At 33.7% G+C, this 17,091-nt stretch overlaps 1 protein-coding gene across 1 annotated transcript; it reads left to right on the top strand.

The window, feature by feature from the left end:
- Positions 1-136: 136 nt before the first annotated feature.
- LOC101958278 (olfactory receptor 6C65) lies at positions 137-8,292 on the top strand. Its single transcript, XM_005342245.3, is given in 2 exon segments — positions 137-172; positions 7,342-8,292. Coding segments are annotated over 2 exon segments (987 nt in total).
- The last annotated feature ends 8,799 nt before the right edge of the window (positions 8,293-17,091 follow it).

Here is a 17,091-nt window from a genome sequence, read left to right as displayed (position 1 = left end):
GAACTGATAAAAGTTCTTGAATCCCCAAGAATTCTTATAGGAAAAGACACTAAATGATATTTTCACCATTAAATCTAGAAACTACATATCAAAGTTAATTAGTGGCTTCATTACAGTATCTATAGGAAAGCCTGAAATGTTGATATTAGAATGGAGTCTAAATTTTATAGTGGCATTCAAATAATGTATGAAAAATTAAATTATATCAAGTGTCTGAGCTATGAGGAGCCTTCTCATTCTACCTTCCAAAGGAAGATTCAGAGAGGAATATCAAGCTAATGACAATGTTGGAAATAATCCTTAATCACTGAATATTCTAAAATCAACTCATAGTATGTGCTTTGGGGGCATCAAATATATTTATTTCTTATAGTCTCTGCACCAACTCGTAACATAAAATGTCCACATGTGTATAAGATGTCCACAAAAACAATGGCATAATTTACATTTTAGGAAGTAAAAGCTGCTTTCAAGAAAAGCACATCCACATTTTTGTATACATGTCCTTTAAACCAGGGAGATGATTTATTCTTTTATTAAACATAATGCAAAATTACATTAAAATCAGTAAATTTTTTATGTTTACTCCTTATTTGAAAAACTATCATAAAATATGATGAAAAACAACCTCAATTGGTAAAAGAAGAAGCCAGATAAATTTCTCCAGAGACTGATATTGGTACTTCATTAAGACCAATATAGTAGAAAGGCAGCAGAATACAACAGACACTAGTATGGCAATATGTAAATCAGTGGATGTGTAATGTGTAATGTGATTCTGCAATCTGTATATGGGGTCAAAATGGGAGTGTATAAACCCTCCCCTCAAAAAAAAAGACCAATATAGTAGATACATATAGTAGATATTCTTTTTAGAAGGAATGCATTATATTTTATAAAATGTTAACATTTGATATTAAACTAAAAAAAGTTTTACTTTTCTTGTATTAATATAATCTCTTTGCAGTTGTTTTGAAAATAGTACAGAATCAAATACTTGATAGGGGCTGATAATAAGGAAGAAAATTTATTATTAAATATTAGGTCATGCAATTTGTAGAACAGATTACAAAAATATATGAACTATAGTATTTCATGAGGAAAAAAATTCTAATATATATGAAAATTGTATTGTAGAAAAAGAGAGAAATGCGAGAGAAGCAATACTCAAAATAATAACTGCTAAGAATTTCCTTACTTATGAAAAGATATCAACCCAACATACTAGGAAGCTTAAAGCAGGAGAATCACAAGTTTGAGATCAGCCTGAGGTAAATAGCAAGATCCTGTCTCATAAAAAATAATTAGTAAAAATAAAATAAAAGGTGTCAATACAAAGCTTCAAAACTCAATGAATCTCAATGAAAACTACTCTTTTGTTTCCTCTTCAATAAAGCCAGCACAGACAAAAGTCATTTTGAGTTCAAACCCTCATTATGAGTTTCTGTACTCCTCTAGCTAATAACAAAACAGCGTCAGGTTAAGCTGGATTAAGGCCAAAGGGAGGTAGAATAGCCAAAGAAGTGATGATGTATTAATGCCATGTATCATAGTCATTTCTTACATTTACCTATATTTTTTTCACACCTATGGGACAGAAGGAAAAATGAAACATCACTAAGACATACTTCACACAAGGTACTTTTTATTCACAGAAAAGGGAAAAAGGAATGGGGGGACATGAAGTTCACCCAGAGATAAAAAATCTCCTCAGGGATAAGGTTTGAAAAATAATGTACATGTGCATGGCACCTGAGAATGGATCACAAATGGCACTGATGCTTTTACCTTGGTCTATTGGATCATTGATTCTAGGGAAAGAGGTGGATTGTCAGAACACAGGAGTTCAGAGTAGCTGCTGGATGAACTTGGTGCTCTTATTTGAATGGAATCAGGAAAAGACAGAGGGTGGAAGGAGGGAAAGAGCCTCTCCCCCTATCATGGAAAAAATATATATCCCAAAGTCACATCCCTAGTGACTCATCCCCTTCAGGAATATCCCATCTGCTTACAGTTATCACCCATGTCTATCAAAGGGTTAATGCACTGATTAGGCTGAACCTCTCATGACTCAAAAATTTTACCTCTAAACTTTTTTGCATTGTCCTATACATGTGATTTTAGGGTACACCTCATATCTAAACCAAAACACAATGTAAAATCCTCAAGGCTGGGGGTATAGCCCAGTGGTAGAACACTTGTCTCATATGCATGAGGCCTTGGGTTCAATCCAGAATGGCACAATAAATTTTCAAAAAAAAAAGAAGTAGAAGGAATTAGAGAAAGAAAAAAAAAGAACAAAAAAAAAACTTCTGAAGAAGTTTATAAACAATTAAAAACAATTTCAGAAAAAAATACTTCAGTGGGAAATATTACGGTGTTTCTTGCTATTACTTCTCTACATTTTCTATGTTTCCAGAACTTTAATGGAAAAAAATATTGTGGTAGTGACCTTTAGCACTTAAACATTTGTAATATATTAAAAAACATAATCTCATCAAAGTACAAGAGGAAGGGATATTACCCAAGGAATAAAAACCATTGCAATCTGTCCTTCCCTTTACTGAAGAAATGGAGCATGCATTTGATAGTCTGAGAGACAGCAATTTTGTCCTGGGCAATGATATGTTGTTTTCAACTTCTCATCTGAGGATTTATATAGTTAAAGGGTTTTTTTTTTAGGTTTGTGTTTTTTATTAGTGTAAAAATCACAGGAGGAGTCTATTCTGCCCACCATGCATTTTCTGACTTCTTTTCTAGCATCTTTCTAACTGAGGAGATACAGGGGTAAAAATGATTTGCAAGCACACATTTATTTTGGGAATATTTTATTTTCCCAGATACAAAAATTTTCACAAATATAAGAACAATATATTAATAAGAAGAATAAATAAGAATGTCCATCATTTAAGGCCTTAGCACAAAGAGAAAGCTACAGAAAAAATAAAGACTAAAGTAGAAATTTTGTGGAGAAAAGTTGGCTAGAGTGTTACATGAGAAAAGTGTAAAACAAAAAATAAATTTGAACCGAAAAGCTCACAGATGGATTAACTCAGAAGGAAAATGCTCTTGTTAACAGAAAAAATAAGAAATTGTGTGCACTAGATTGCCAGGTACTAAAGATTCCAAAGCAAATTGATGTCAAGCTTGCTGGATCTTAATGTGCTTCCTTACAAATCTTCCACTTGGGAGGCACAGTCAGTATGTTCTGTAATAGTATCCACTGCCATGTGACTAAGTACTACAAATTCAGCACTTTGTAAGAAGACACAGAAGAAGTTTCACCATATCTGTGAATGGAAAACCTGGATGTTCTACAATACTTTAACAGAGGCATCCTGTGGTCTGGGTCACTATCTTGAGGTCCAACTGGGGATCATGAGTTTACTTCCAGGATAATTCAGGCTGTTGCCAGCACATTTATGATAGCTTTAGAATTCCTGAAAGCTCATTTCTCCAGAGCCAGCAAGGAGAGAGGACGGAGAGCAACGGAACTGGCAAGAACCTTACATAATACAACATAAATCATAAAAGGACATCAAATTATCTTTTATTTTATGTAGAGCTGAGGATGGAACACAGAGCCTGGCACATGCTAGGCAAGTACTCTACCTCTAAGCCACAACCCCAGCCCTTCAAATCATCTTTGTTATTTTAGAATTAAGCCTCTTTTCCAGTGCTGAAGAAGAGATTATGAAAGGTATAATCCCAGGGGTTGTCAATCTTGGTACTTTTATTAAAACCCAAGTGCCACATCTTCAAATCAAATGTTTTCCTAGAAGCCTGGTGGAGAATGTAAAGAAAAAACAATTCTGAAACGTCTTGCACAAAACATTTAGAAAATATTAGAAAACAAATGAAGGGGCACTTTTTTTCTTTTTTGTTCAAATAACAAAACAAACAAACAAACAAAAAACCTTTTATCCAAAACAAATGAAGGGGCCCTTTTTTCTTTTTTGTTAAAAAAAAAAACATTTTTCCAAAACAAATGAAGGGGCATATACAATGTACCAAACCCTAAATTGTCCGATAAGAATGATCAGACATAGACAATGAAAGGAGCACATGTGGAGAGAAGTGACTTGGACCATGGTCTCTGACTGCCTCCTGAATGTGGCTGAGTTGCACAGGAAACTTTCTATGCAAAGCTGCAGGACAAGATTGCCAAGTTGCTATGGTGATGCCCTTCCTGAGGAGGCTCTGTGAAAAGGCATGGAACTATACCATTCTTGACCTTAAACTCAAACACTAGCTGTCAGGGATAGAGAATTCTGAGAACCATAAGAAAACCACAATGTCTCACAAGTGCTGTGACTTGCAGGCCTGTCTGGTTTGGAGAAACTTTCCCACAAATAGCCTATTGATAATAAAACTCGAATAATAAACATGCTGTACTAGCTCCAAGTCATTTTTCCTCCTTCAGAGGACAATGTCCCACATGGTCCCAATTTTCTCTCTAGAAGTGTTTTTGTCTGTCTTAATCTCCCATGATCCCTCACTGGTTTCTAAGATTCAGCTGTGCAGGTAGCAGCAAGCACATAAACTGTGCTTGGTTTAATTTAGTGTGAAAGAAACAGTAAAAAAAAAAAAGTGATTAAGGTGCACATTTTGCTTTTGAGTTAAGTGAAACTTAGTTCATGAGCGAGAGAGGGCTTATACCATGAATGAGAATTAAGAATCAAAAGTCATGGAAAAGAGGTGAGATGCATGGCATACAAAACAAAATTGTGGAGGCAATTAATAGTAAAGGGCTATGCCAAGTTGTATAAGTTTTTTTTTGTTTTGTTTTGTTTTTTTTAAGAGGAGAGAGAGAGAACTTTTTAACATTTTTTTTTTCAGTTTTCAGTGGACACAACAACTTTATTTATTTATTTTTTTAGTTTTATGTGGTGTTGAGGATCCAACCCAGCGCCCCATGTTTGCCAGGCGAGTGCATTACAGCTTAAGCCATATCCCCAGCCCAAGGTTTTTTTTTTTTTTTTTTTTAGGTTTTTTTTTTTATTTGCCAGTATCATTAGCTTTATGTTTATACTATACTGTCAGTTGTCATTGTATCTTGCTGATATGTCTATGTACTAACTTTCTTCTGCCTAAAACACACTCAATATGCTTTTATCAACAAATAAAATATTTGATTTGCAAATTTAATATTCTGTGGCTTCTTCTCTTGCTCTTTATAGTTTTGTTACATTTTCCATGCTGTGGGGTTATATTACGTTGGTAGACATTTCTTTCAGGTTGAAAGAAAATGAGATTGACAACAGGAAGTCCAAATTAATTCAAGACTGTCATGTCCTCACAGTTGTTGCTGGTATTGCATATTTCTCTGATATATAATGTTGAAAACATAATTTCTACAAAGCCTAATTAAAATTACTCAGCTTTTCTTTAGGGTGCTCCCATCAGTATAATGCTCTCCAGAGACATTTTAATTGTGCTCTCCAACAAGAATCTCCTGTGTCTGTGTAGAGGAGAAAATTAAGCAGATAAAAGTAGTTGGCTTATTTAAGAAAGAATATTTATAAAACCAAATTTTCTAACTTGAAGGTGAATAAAGTAAAAAAAAATTTCAACCATTCTTTCTTACAAAACTTGATAAGAAACTGGTAAAATATATTAGAAGGTTTTCTTGTATCTCAGTTCAAGACTTTGTTCTTTTTATAGATTTTTGGGAAACAAGAGACTACCAAAAACTAAATCTTGGATCCTACAGCTTGGCATAGCCCTTTAGTATTAATCGTCTCCACAATTTTGTTTTATATGCCGCTCACCTCTTTTCCATAACTATTGATTCTTGATTTTCATTCATGATATGAGCACTCTCCAGTTCATCAATTAACTTTCACTTAACTCACAAACAAAATATGCACCTTTATCAACTTCTACTTGCCTGTTTCTCAGTAAGTATTTTCATAATAAACTGATAAAATTTCCACTTTTTACTCCTTCTTTTGTTCTTTCACTTTCTTGCTTTCTATTCCTCTTTCTTTTTCTTTTCTTATTTCTTTTTTCATTCCCACTTCTGTCCTTTCTTTTTTCTTTCAATTTTCCACTCTGTGAAGCTTTGCCACACTCCAGGAAAGCATTATCTCTAGCTCTGGCTCACACATCCTACCCTGTAAGCAGTTCTAAACTGTCCAATTTTTTGCTGTTAAATAATTGGTACCAGGGACCCTTTTATTCAAGACAACATTTGAAATGCTCCCTGAGTTTCAGGCTTACAGACTTTACATGATTAACCACTTGAGAGTGACCTCAGAGCTTCTGCCACTGACCAGGACAACAGATTTCTCATCAAGTCACAAACTCTTTTCCTAGATGATAAATTCCAGAGATTTTTGGTTACGTTGCCTACATCTGGTTGTAGCAACTTCTACCAGTACCTGAAGCTATGCCTCCCTCCATCAGAGTCTGTCTGATGTTAAAAATAGGTTTTCTATTGAAGTCATTTCTATAGTAATTTCACTGTATATAACAAGAATCATGTTCTCAGATTCCACTTGTATGCTGTACAAGTTTGTCATTATGTAAGAAAGTCACAGGTACACACAAGTTGAAAAGTCCACGAAAAACTCTGAAAGTAAAGCGTCAAACGTTGTGACACTAAGAAAGCAACCTACAACTTAGGTTTCAGAGGTCCAACTACCAGGTGATATTATCTCAATGTAAGTACATTTTAATATTTCTTGTTTTATTTAATTTTTTCTCCTTTCTACTCATTGTGTAACCTACAAAACTCAACTTTTGTGCACAGAAACTCATCTATACAGGTATAATATTTTTGATTAACAAAAGAAAAAATTTAATACTTTGTAAAAGTATGAATTTGTTTCTTTAGATAATGTATTGGTTTTGATGGTCCTTATTTATTTATTAAATGATTCTCTATACATTTGAATGATGTTAGATACCTTGAGAGCTGAAGAATTTATAAACAGTCAAAAGGTTTCATTTTCATAAAATAAATAGAACTTGTGGTAAAAGGGATACTATTTTTACAATAAATGAATATTCTACGTTTTAAAATTTCTACTTATTTTTACACACATATGATCAGATATTTAAAAGAAAGTGGAGTAATTTGATAGGTATATATTTCTCATGCAGATGCAATTATTAAGCCTAGAAGGAGAATTGCTTCATATTAAATGATTGTGATATATAAGGCAGATAATACAAGTTAATTTTTTTCTGTGTCTAATACATACATTCAAAATTTGGTACACCTTAGTGGATAAAGTATTGTTTCTTTACAGGTCTTTTATGTTTCCTCACTCAGGAGATGTGATGAAAAGGTAGTCCTAACTCATTAAAGAATTGTTTCTTGTCTTTTATTTTTAGACCCAAAAATAAAAAATGAAAAATCATACATCTGCAACTGAGTTCATTCTTCTGGGATTAACAGATGACCCAAAGCTCAATATTTTCATTTTTCTATTTCTACTTTTCACCTACCTACTGAGCATTGCTGGAAACTTAACAATCATCACCCTCACTCTGGTAGACTTGCACCTAAAAACACCCATGTATTTCTTCCTCAGGAATTTCTCTTTCCTAGAAATCTCATTCACCACAGTTTCTATTCCTAGATACCTGGTCAACATCATAACAGGGGATAAGACCATTTCCTATAGTTCTTGTGTGGCCCAGGTGTTTTTCCTCATATTGCTTGGTGCAACAGAATTTTTCCTTTTGACTGCCATGTCCTATGACCGTTATGTGGCTATCTGCAAGCCACTGCACTACACAACAATAATGAACAGCAGGATCTGCACCCTGCTTGTCCTTGGTTCCTGGCTTGCTGGCTTTCTCACCATCTTTCCACCTGTGATCATGGGACTACAACTGGATTTCTGTGACTCCAACATCATTGACCACTTCACCTGTGACTCCTCTCCTTTGTTCTTGATCTCCTGCACAGACACATCCCTCCTAGAGCTCTTGGCATTTATCCTGGCCATATTAACTCTGATTACAACCTTAACATTAGTGATTCTGTCCTATGTGTTCATCATTAAGACAATTCTGAGGATCCCCTCTGCTGAGCAAAGGAAAAAGGCCTTTTCCACTTGCTCCTCACACATGATTGTTGTCTCCATTTCTTATGGAAGCTGCATTTTCATGTATGTCAAAACTTCAGCCAAAGAAGGAGAAGCATTGACCAAGGGCATAGCTGTGCTCAATACCTCTGTTGCCCCAATGTTAAATCCTTTTATTTACACCCTAAGGAACCAGCAGGTCAAACGATCCTTTAAGAACTTTGTCAAGAAATGCTTGTCAAGTAAATTTTAATGGTAAATTAATTCATTGCCTGGGCATTAAATGAAATGTCACATGCAATGCCATATCAACACTGTTGTATTTGGTCATGGACTCACTAAGCAACTACCTTTGCCTGAATGTTGTGTTCTACATTATTACATTTCCATCTCAGTTGGAATAGTTAGCATTTTACATTTCTTTGCCCTGAAAGTTTCTTGAGCATGATTTTTTAAAAAAAATTTTTGTTTTTATTTGTAGATGGACACAATGCCTTTATTTTATTTATTTATTTTTATGTGCTGCCTAGTGCCACATTCATGGAAGGCAAGCACTCTGCAACTGAGCCATATAACCCCAGCCCCTGAGCATGAATGTTTTGATGTCATAAAAATAAAATGACAGTTAACAAAATTACCAGAATTCGGGTTTTAGGGTAATTGAAGAACTTTCTTTTTGAGTATCAAGCCAAAGCTTAGCAAATATTATCATGCCACTCTGAGAATTATTTTTTTGAGGGCATAAGCAGAGTACTAAAAAAAACTCTTCTTTGAGTTAATGTATTCTAGTATGTTTCTATTTCTCTTCCTATCTCTAATGGTTCTCACATCATGAATATTGTCTCATTCTATTTAGTGCATATGTATTTGTCTTTATTGTGAATTAAATCCTTTATTGTTGTAGTGCATGTTAGTTTATGCTCTTTGACTCCAATTTCAAAGTTATATAGCAAGGACGACTGCTATTTCTGGCAGGCTCCAGTATGCTCAGCAGGATACATCTTTAATGAACTACACTAATGGTTGCCCATATCCCATTATTTTCTTTTAATTTGCTATTTCTGATCCTGGATTTTATCTTAGAGGATTTGTGTGTGTGTGTGTGTGTGTGTGTGTGTGTGTGAGAGTGTGTGTGTGTGTGTGTTATTTATTTGTTTGTTTTTGGAATGATTCTATCTTGTCTTTGGTTTTGCTGGATCTGATGCCATATTTTTGCAGCATGTTAAACCCCTATGCATTCTATCATCCTTGCAATTCTCAAAATTCTAATACACTGATGATACCTTAAATTGTTTTTCAGTGTGTACATTGTGTTATTCTTTATATTTATACTCTCTCTCTCTCTCTCTCTCTCTCTCTCTCTCTCTCTCCTCTCTCTGTCTCTCTCTTTAGCTATCTCATGCATACACACACACACACACACACACACACACAAACACACTTTGACACTCTGGAGGGTGTGGTATTAGGAATGTTTAAAATATACTCTCTTTGGTATAATCTCTTTCTTTAAGAAGTTGTAGTTGTAACTTTAAATTTGTAAGAAAATTTTGTTCCATATTCATCATTAGCCACTTTGCAATATTCTTCTACAGCCATGCATCTACATGTGAAATTATTTCATTTACTGTGGGAACATTGCCTTCCTATTCATTAAAATTCACAGTGCTTTAGTTATTTTTTTCTCCTCCTTAAAAACAATGAGTTTTTCTCACAAAGTTTTATAGAAAAAATGATACACATAATAAAAAATGAAAATTAACAAACTTATACAGAGAGTATGAACATTTAAAATATCCATTTATCTTGGCCAAAATATTGACTTTGTGTGATTGCCAGAAATGTTCTGCTAAATTGATAGGAACTTACTTTTGAATTGATACATTCACTGGAATTTTTTCTTAAGCCTCATAGAGCTGAATTTTTAAGCCCATTCAGAATTAGGTTTTTGTTACTATTTGCTTGACAAGGCCTTTTATTTTTACAGTGGTTGCTTTGGTGATTCTGTATAAGTGTGAATTTGCTTTGTACCTTTTGATGTAGATATGACTGAAGCAATATGATATGCAAAAGTCTAGCTCCTTTATTGCTTATGAAAATAGAGAAAAGATGTGCTGTTAAATGTTTAACAATGAAATGTTCATCCACAAAAATGCTAAGATATAAATTTTGTAATGCAACTGATAATAATAAAGCATACGAATATACTTTTTTGCAAATTCATATATAGAATTAATTTTTATACAATGTTTTTGTTGTTATTTTCTAAACATAAGTTCATAAGAAGGTAATATTTGCAGTTTAACCACAGTTTGACAAAGTGTATTTCAATCTGCCCTTTCTCTGTCTTTAAACCTGATAACATGTAAGGTTTGAAGAGTTGTTAAGATTAATTTTAGATAAATATAATTATGTTGACAGAGTTTATTTAAAATTTTGACTTTGTTCATTGACTACCTACCAAGATTTTGAAAAGGTTAACACTGTGGCCCTATCCTGTATTCTCAGAATTGAGGACAAAGGGGGCTCTGTTAGGTTATTGAAAAAAAAGTTGTATTTGCTGTAGGCCTGAAATTTTAAAATATGCACATTATTGCAATTTTATATGTTCTTTAATAATATATTATCTTAAATGCACATTCTTACATGCTATTTTGACCTATAAATTACAACCAGATATAAGTAATATTACACAAAACTTTTTTTCTTAAAATTAGAGCACATTCATCATTGATAATTTATTATGATATACATAATATTGACAAAAAAATCTAAACTTATAATTATTTTGTCTAGAGTTCCAGTTATAGTACAAAATTTACAAAGGAATGAAACGATATGAGATTTTTTTGTATTGTTGTAATATTCAAGCAGAAGAACAAAAGAGAACATAAGAAATGTAAAAAAGAATGTAAATAATATGAAATGGTATAATCAGTGTTAATGTTATATGTATACTATGTTTATGTATATAGATTAATGATAAACATACATAGAAAAATAAACATTGAGAAAAGAAATTTGTATTGAATAAAATGAAGCAAAATTTGATACTCTTAATCAATCAAAATTTATCTAAATAAATTTATTCCACAAGTCAAACAAATTTATACTAAAAATTAGTATAAATTTTTCAAAGTAAAATTATGATAAAATATATACCTTTCCTCCTTTCATTCTTTCCCTGTCATTTTTTTCTTCCTCCTTCTTTCCTTCCATTTTTCCTTAGCTTCTTTTTTTATTTGCAGTTCTAGATATTAAATCCAGGAAAGCTCTACCATTGATAGTATCATTGAGCAATAATTCTTAACATAAAAGAATTTTTTTTCTTTTGATACAATGTTTTGATAAGTTGACCAAATTGGGCTCAAATTTATAATACTTTGCTTAGATTCCAGAGTAGCTGGGAACACAGGCATGTACCACCATATCCTATAGAATGTATCCATTTCTAAGTGATGCTATAATTAAAAAAAAAAAAACGAAATGGGGTGACCTAAGACATTGGATTTTAAGGTGTCTCACTGCAATTTCCCTGAGTTGTTGGAGTTCAGTGAGCTTCTTAGATATGTAAATTCATGTTTTCCCCCAAGTTTGAAAATTTTAAAGATTATTTCTCAAATACCCACTTTATGCCTTTCAATTTACTTCATAATGCATGTTTTGGTACAGTTGGTATTGTGCAAGATCTGTAGGCTGTGTTCTCTTCTTCTTCTTTTTTTTTTTAAAGAGAGAGAGAGAGAGAGAGAGAGAGAGAGAGAGAGAGAATTTTTAATATTTATTTTTTAGTATTTGGCGGACACAACATCTCCATTTGTATGTGGTGCTGAGGATCGAACCCGGGCCGCACGCATGCCAGGCGAGCGCGCTACCGCTTGAGCCACATCCCAGCCCTCTTCTTTCTTCTTTATGAGGAATGGAAGCACCACAAATATGTTTGAAATCATATCATGAGTTGATATTCACTTTTCTTTTTACTAATAAATATACCAAAATTCAGAGCATGGCCATGTCAAATAAAACATCAATTAAAAATTCTGGGATTTATAGATTCCTCAGCATTATGAGCTGTGATATTCTCCTTTATGCTAATCAACATTTATTGCCTTTAAATGGAAATACGAACATCATCATTACATTAACACTACCAAATGTTCATTTGAAATTGCCATGCATTTTTTTTTTCTGGGGAATTTCTCTTTTGAAGAAATTTTGTTTATAACAGTCTACATTCCTAGATTTCTGATTGGCATTGTTATGGGGACACAATCATTTCCTAAATTCTTGCCTGGAAATTTATTATATTGTATTTTATTTGTTTTCTTTGTTGTTTTATTTAATGCTTCGGCAAGCAACAGAATTTTTTTTTTCTCTGTCATGCCCTATGATCACTATGTGGTTATCTGCAAACCTCAGTATGAAACATGTATTATGAGGAAAAAAGTCTGTAACAATCTTGTAACCAGCTCATGACTAGCTAGTTTTATCATGATGTTTCTCTCAGTGATCTTGGGCCTCCAATTGAATCTCTGTGACTTCAACACAAATGAAAAGAGTCCATCAGTGACACTTCTCCTTTTTTGCTGATTGCTTGCCTGCCACAAAATTACTAAAGGTCTTAACATTTTTCTTAATAGTCACACTCATAGTATTTTAGCATTGTTAATTCTTTCCTACATACTCATCCTTGGACGTCTGAAGATTCCCTCTGCCCTGCTAAGGAAACATATATGCCTTTCCATTTGTTGTTCCTCTATGATTGTGGTATTCATTCTTTATGGACGTTGCATGTAAAAAAAAAATGCCATCATGGAATAAGGTGGTGGGTGAGTAGAGGCCAGACCATATTGATTGCTCTGACTTTGAACTGGATCAACAGTAGTGCAGCTCCACAAGGAGACAGGAGAGCAGAACTGTATTCCAACTCAGCCAAGGCACAACAAATAATGGAGTTTTAGAAAACTAAGAGAGTTGCAATGGTCGGGTGAGTCTGAGTAACAGTCTACAAGAGCACCTGGAGTGTGGCTGCTCAGAGGAAATGGGGAACTCTCTTTCTGAGTGCTGGGAGGAGGTGCGGATATCATAAAGGTCTCAAATATTACAGACCACACCAATCAGACAGATATGCAATTTGCAATTTTAAGTATAGAACTGCAAACCTCCATACAAGCAGATCTGCACTGGAGAGGTTATCTGCACTCCCTGTTGAACACAGTGAGACCTGGGACAAGGATTGCATCTTAAAGAGGGACAAGATTATTTGTAGAGAGCATGAGTGATCTATATCCCTTTCTGCGTCTTCTATGGTATTCTTGACATCCCCAGGACCCAGAAGACTACAGCAGTACATTTCTCATTTTTTTCCTCACTTTTTTCTCCTTCTCTTTCTCTCTCATTTGAATGGCAAGTCCCAGTACAATAATAAGACCAGATGGAAATGGGGAGCAAAGGAGATAATATTGGGGATTGAGACTGAAAAAATAACATCATATTCACTTATGAATATTCAAATGAACCATATAATTATACAAAACTATAATGTATGCATACAAATAATTTTTTAAAAATTCAACAGGAAAAAGTGAGTCCAAAAGAAATATGATTGAAATCTTGCAAAATCTCACCATTAGAAAGGGGGAAGAAACTTTTTTTGTTGTTGTTAGAAAAATCATGTCCTTCATTAAACGTGCTCTTAAAGTAGACAATCAACCTAAGTCACCAGTATTTCTCCCCCATTTCTTCAGATTCATTTTTCGCATCACATCTAGGTAGATATAACACAATTCCAAGGATTAAAATAAAAATAAAATTCAGCATACACAACAAACATATTATACTTAAAGGATTCAGTAACTGAAACAATGTAACAGAACAGAAATTGTCACATAGAAAAATGAGACATAGACAATAAAAACAGCACAAAAACTTTGCTTACTTGGTTTCTAATGTGAAAGAAACAATATTTTTATTTTTTTTAATTTGTTCTTTTTAGAAATGCATGAGAGTTGAGTGTATGTTGATATATTTACACAAGCATGGAGTACAGGAAAATATTTGAGGAGTATTATTCATATATCAATTTTATGAGATTTATATTTGTATTACAGTCTCAATTTTCATTGTTTCTTGCTGATATGCCTATCGCTAACTTTATCTTCCCTAAAATACATACTCAATATGCTTTCTATCAACAAATAAAGATCTGAATAGCACAGTTAATATTTGTTATGGTTTGTATATGAGGTATCTCGCATGAATCACCACAGAAATATTCAGATTTGAAATGCTTAGATAATGAGAGTAGTAACCTAAGAAGACCATTCTAATTTGAATGGATTAACAGGATGGTTAGGATATAAGTGGGTGGAGTGTGGTTGGAAGAGGTAGGTGACTGGAGGCATGACTTTGGAGTTTGTATTTTGTCTCCAGTGCCTGGATGCATCTCCCCACCCCCATCTTTCTCTCTCTCTCTCTCCCCTCTCTCTCTTGTCTCTCTCCCTCTGCTTCCTAGTATCCATGAAGTCAGCAGCTTTTACTCACCCCACATTTCTGTTGTGATGCTCCATCTCATCTCAGCCCAGCGCAGTGGAGGGAGCCAACCATGGTCTGAACCTACAAAACTGTGATCCAAAGTAAATAGTCTATCCACTAACTGTTCTTGTTAGGTATTTTTGTCAGAGCAATCAAAAGCTGCTTAACAGAATATTCTTGAGGTCTCTTCTCATTCTATTTTCTACTTTTTTACATGTTCCCAAGGAGTAGGATTATATTACTTCATCAGACTTTTGTTTCAGGTTGTAAAAAAGACAAGATGGACAATATGAAGTCCAAAGTAACATAATACTGTCATTTCTTTATTGTTATTGCTGCCATTGCACATTTTTCTGTTATTTAATATTGAGGAAAAAATTTCTAAAATAAGCCTAGTTAAAATTACTCATAGGGTGCTCTCATCAGTACCATGCTCTCCAGAGACATTTTAATTCTGCTCTCCAGCAAGAATCCCCTGTGTCTCTTTAGAGGAGAGGAAATAAAAAAAGAAACAGATAAAACTAGTTAGTTTATTTTAAAAAGAATATTTATAAAACCAAGTTTTCCAACAGAAAGGTAAAAAAGAAGTAATAAAAAATTACAATCTATCTTTTATTAAACAATGCTTCCTGAGAGCCAAGTAAAACGTATTTCAGGTTTCCTAGCATCTAAGGTCAGGACTTTGTTCTTTTTATAGAAATTTTGGGAAACAAGATAGATACTAAATGCCTGATCTTGAATCATACAACTTGATATGGTCCTTTACTATTAATCATCTCAACAACTGCATTTCATATGACATGCACTTCACCTCTTTTTCATAGCTATTCATCCTTGATTCATATTCATGGCATGAGCCCTCTCCTGATTAGGAACTGTTTCAATTAATTCACAAGCAAATTTGACATCTTTATCACCTCTATTTGCCTATTTCTTTGTAAGTATTGGCCCCCAAAATAAAAACATCCCCCAAATCCACTCATTTTTTTTTCCTTTTAACAATTTCTCTCTTTCTTACTCTTTCTCTCACCTCCATCCCTCACTCCCTCCTGCTTTTTCTTTCTTCCTTTCTTCCTTCCTTCATTCTCTCCTTCCTTCATTCTCTCCTTCCTTCCTTCCTTCCTTCCTTCCTTCCTTCCTTCCTTCCTTCCTTCCTTCCTTCCTTCCTTCCTTCCTTCTTTCCTTCTTTCATCTTTCTTTCTCAGAAGTTTTTCCAAATTCAAAGAAAGCATTATCTCTGGCTGTGAAATCCTGCCCTATAATCAATTCTAAACTGTTCATTTTTCTACTGCCATCTTCAACTTCAAACTTATAGTTCTACTCTTAAAAATAGTAAGTTGGTAACAGAGACACTTTTACTCAATGACCATTTTGCAATGCTACCTGTGTTCCAGACTTTCAGACTTAACATGAATTGAGTACTTCAGACTACCCTTAGGGCTTCTGCCCAGTATACAAGATTTCTCATCAGGTCCCAAACTCATTCCCAGACCATAAAGAGTGGAACTTCTTGGATACTTTGCCTAAGTCTGGTTTTAGGACCTTCTGTGACTACTTGAGGCCATATTCCCATCCCATCAGGGCCTCTCTGATGTTAGCAATAAATTTTCTAATGGGGTCATTCCTACAGCAAGTTCACTGTATATAACAAAGACCATCAGCCCCAATCCCATCAATATGCTATATATTTTTCATTGTGCAAAAAACAATAGAGATAGGCAGGCTGAGAAGTATATGAAAAACTCTGAAAGTTAAGCATCAAACATCATCACTTAAATAAGAGTAACTTAGCATTTGGGTTTCGGAAGTTCAACAGCATTCACATGACTATAAGTGCATTTTTTCTTTCTTTCTTCATTTCTTTTTCTCCCTTTTCTAATAATTGTATAATATACACTTAACTTTGGCCCTCAGAAACTCATCTATGCAGTGTAAATTATTATTTAATTCAGAAAGGAAATTTTTTAATATTTTGGAAAATTCTGTGTTTGTTTCTTTTGAATTATATAAGTAATATTTTCAAAGTCCTGGTTTATTTGTAAAATTATTAATCCTATATACTGTTAAGAGGGACACTGAGTATCATGTAAAATTAAGAAACATACTTCGAAATGTTCCATGTTCAGAGATTCAGAATGTGTGTTCATTGGAATAGAATTTTAACAACAAAAGTGTATTTTATGTTTTAAGAATTTCTACGTAGTTTTTGCACACATATGGTCAGATAAGTAAAGGAAAGTATGGCATATTCAAAAAGTACACCTTTCTTATGCAGACTCTCTTATTATACCTATCAACAGACTAACTTCATATTAAATGGCTAGGGATATATAAGGCAGGTAACAAACAGATTATTTTGTTGTGGTTAATGTGTATTTTTTTAAAATTAGTACATCTTTATGGTTAATTTTTTTACATGCCTTTTATGTTTCCCACCTCAGGATATGTGATAAAAAGATAGTCCTAACATCCTTAAAGAATTGATCCTTATTTTAGTACTGGAAGAAGTGAAAAATAAGAA

This window comes from Ictidomys tridecemlineatus, chromosome 6, assembly GCF_052094955.1.
Source record: "Ictidomys tridecemlineatus isolate mIctTri1 chromosome 6, mIctTri1.hap1, whole genome shotgun sequence".
In the NCBI taxonomy this organism is placed as follows: Eukaryota; Metazoa; Chordata; class Mammalia; order Rodentia; family Sciuridae; genus Ictidomys; species Ictidomys tridecemlineatus.
The sequence above is the reverse complement of the archived record's forward strand: the minus strand, read 5'-3'. Positions and strand labels throughout refer to the sequence as shown.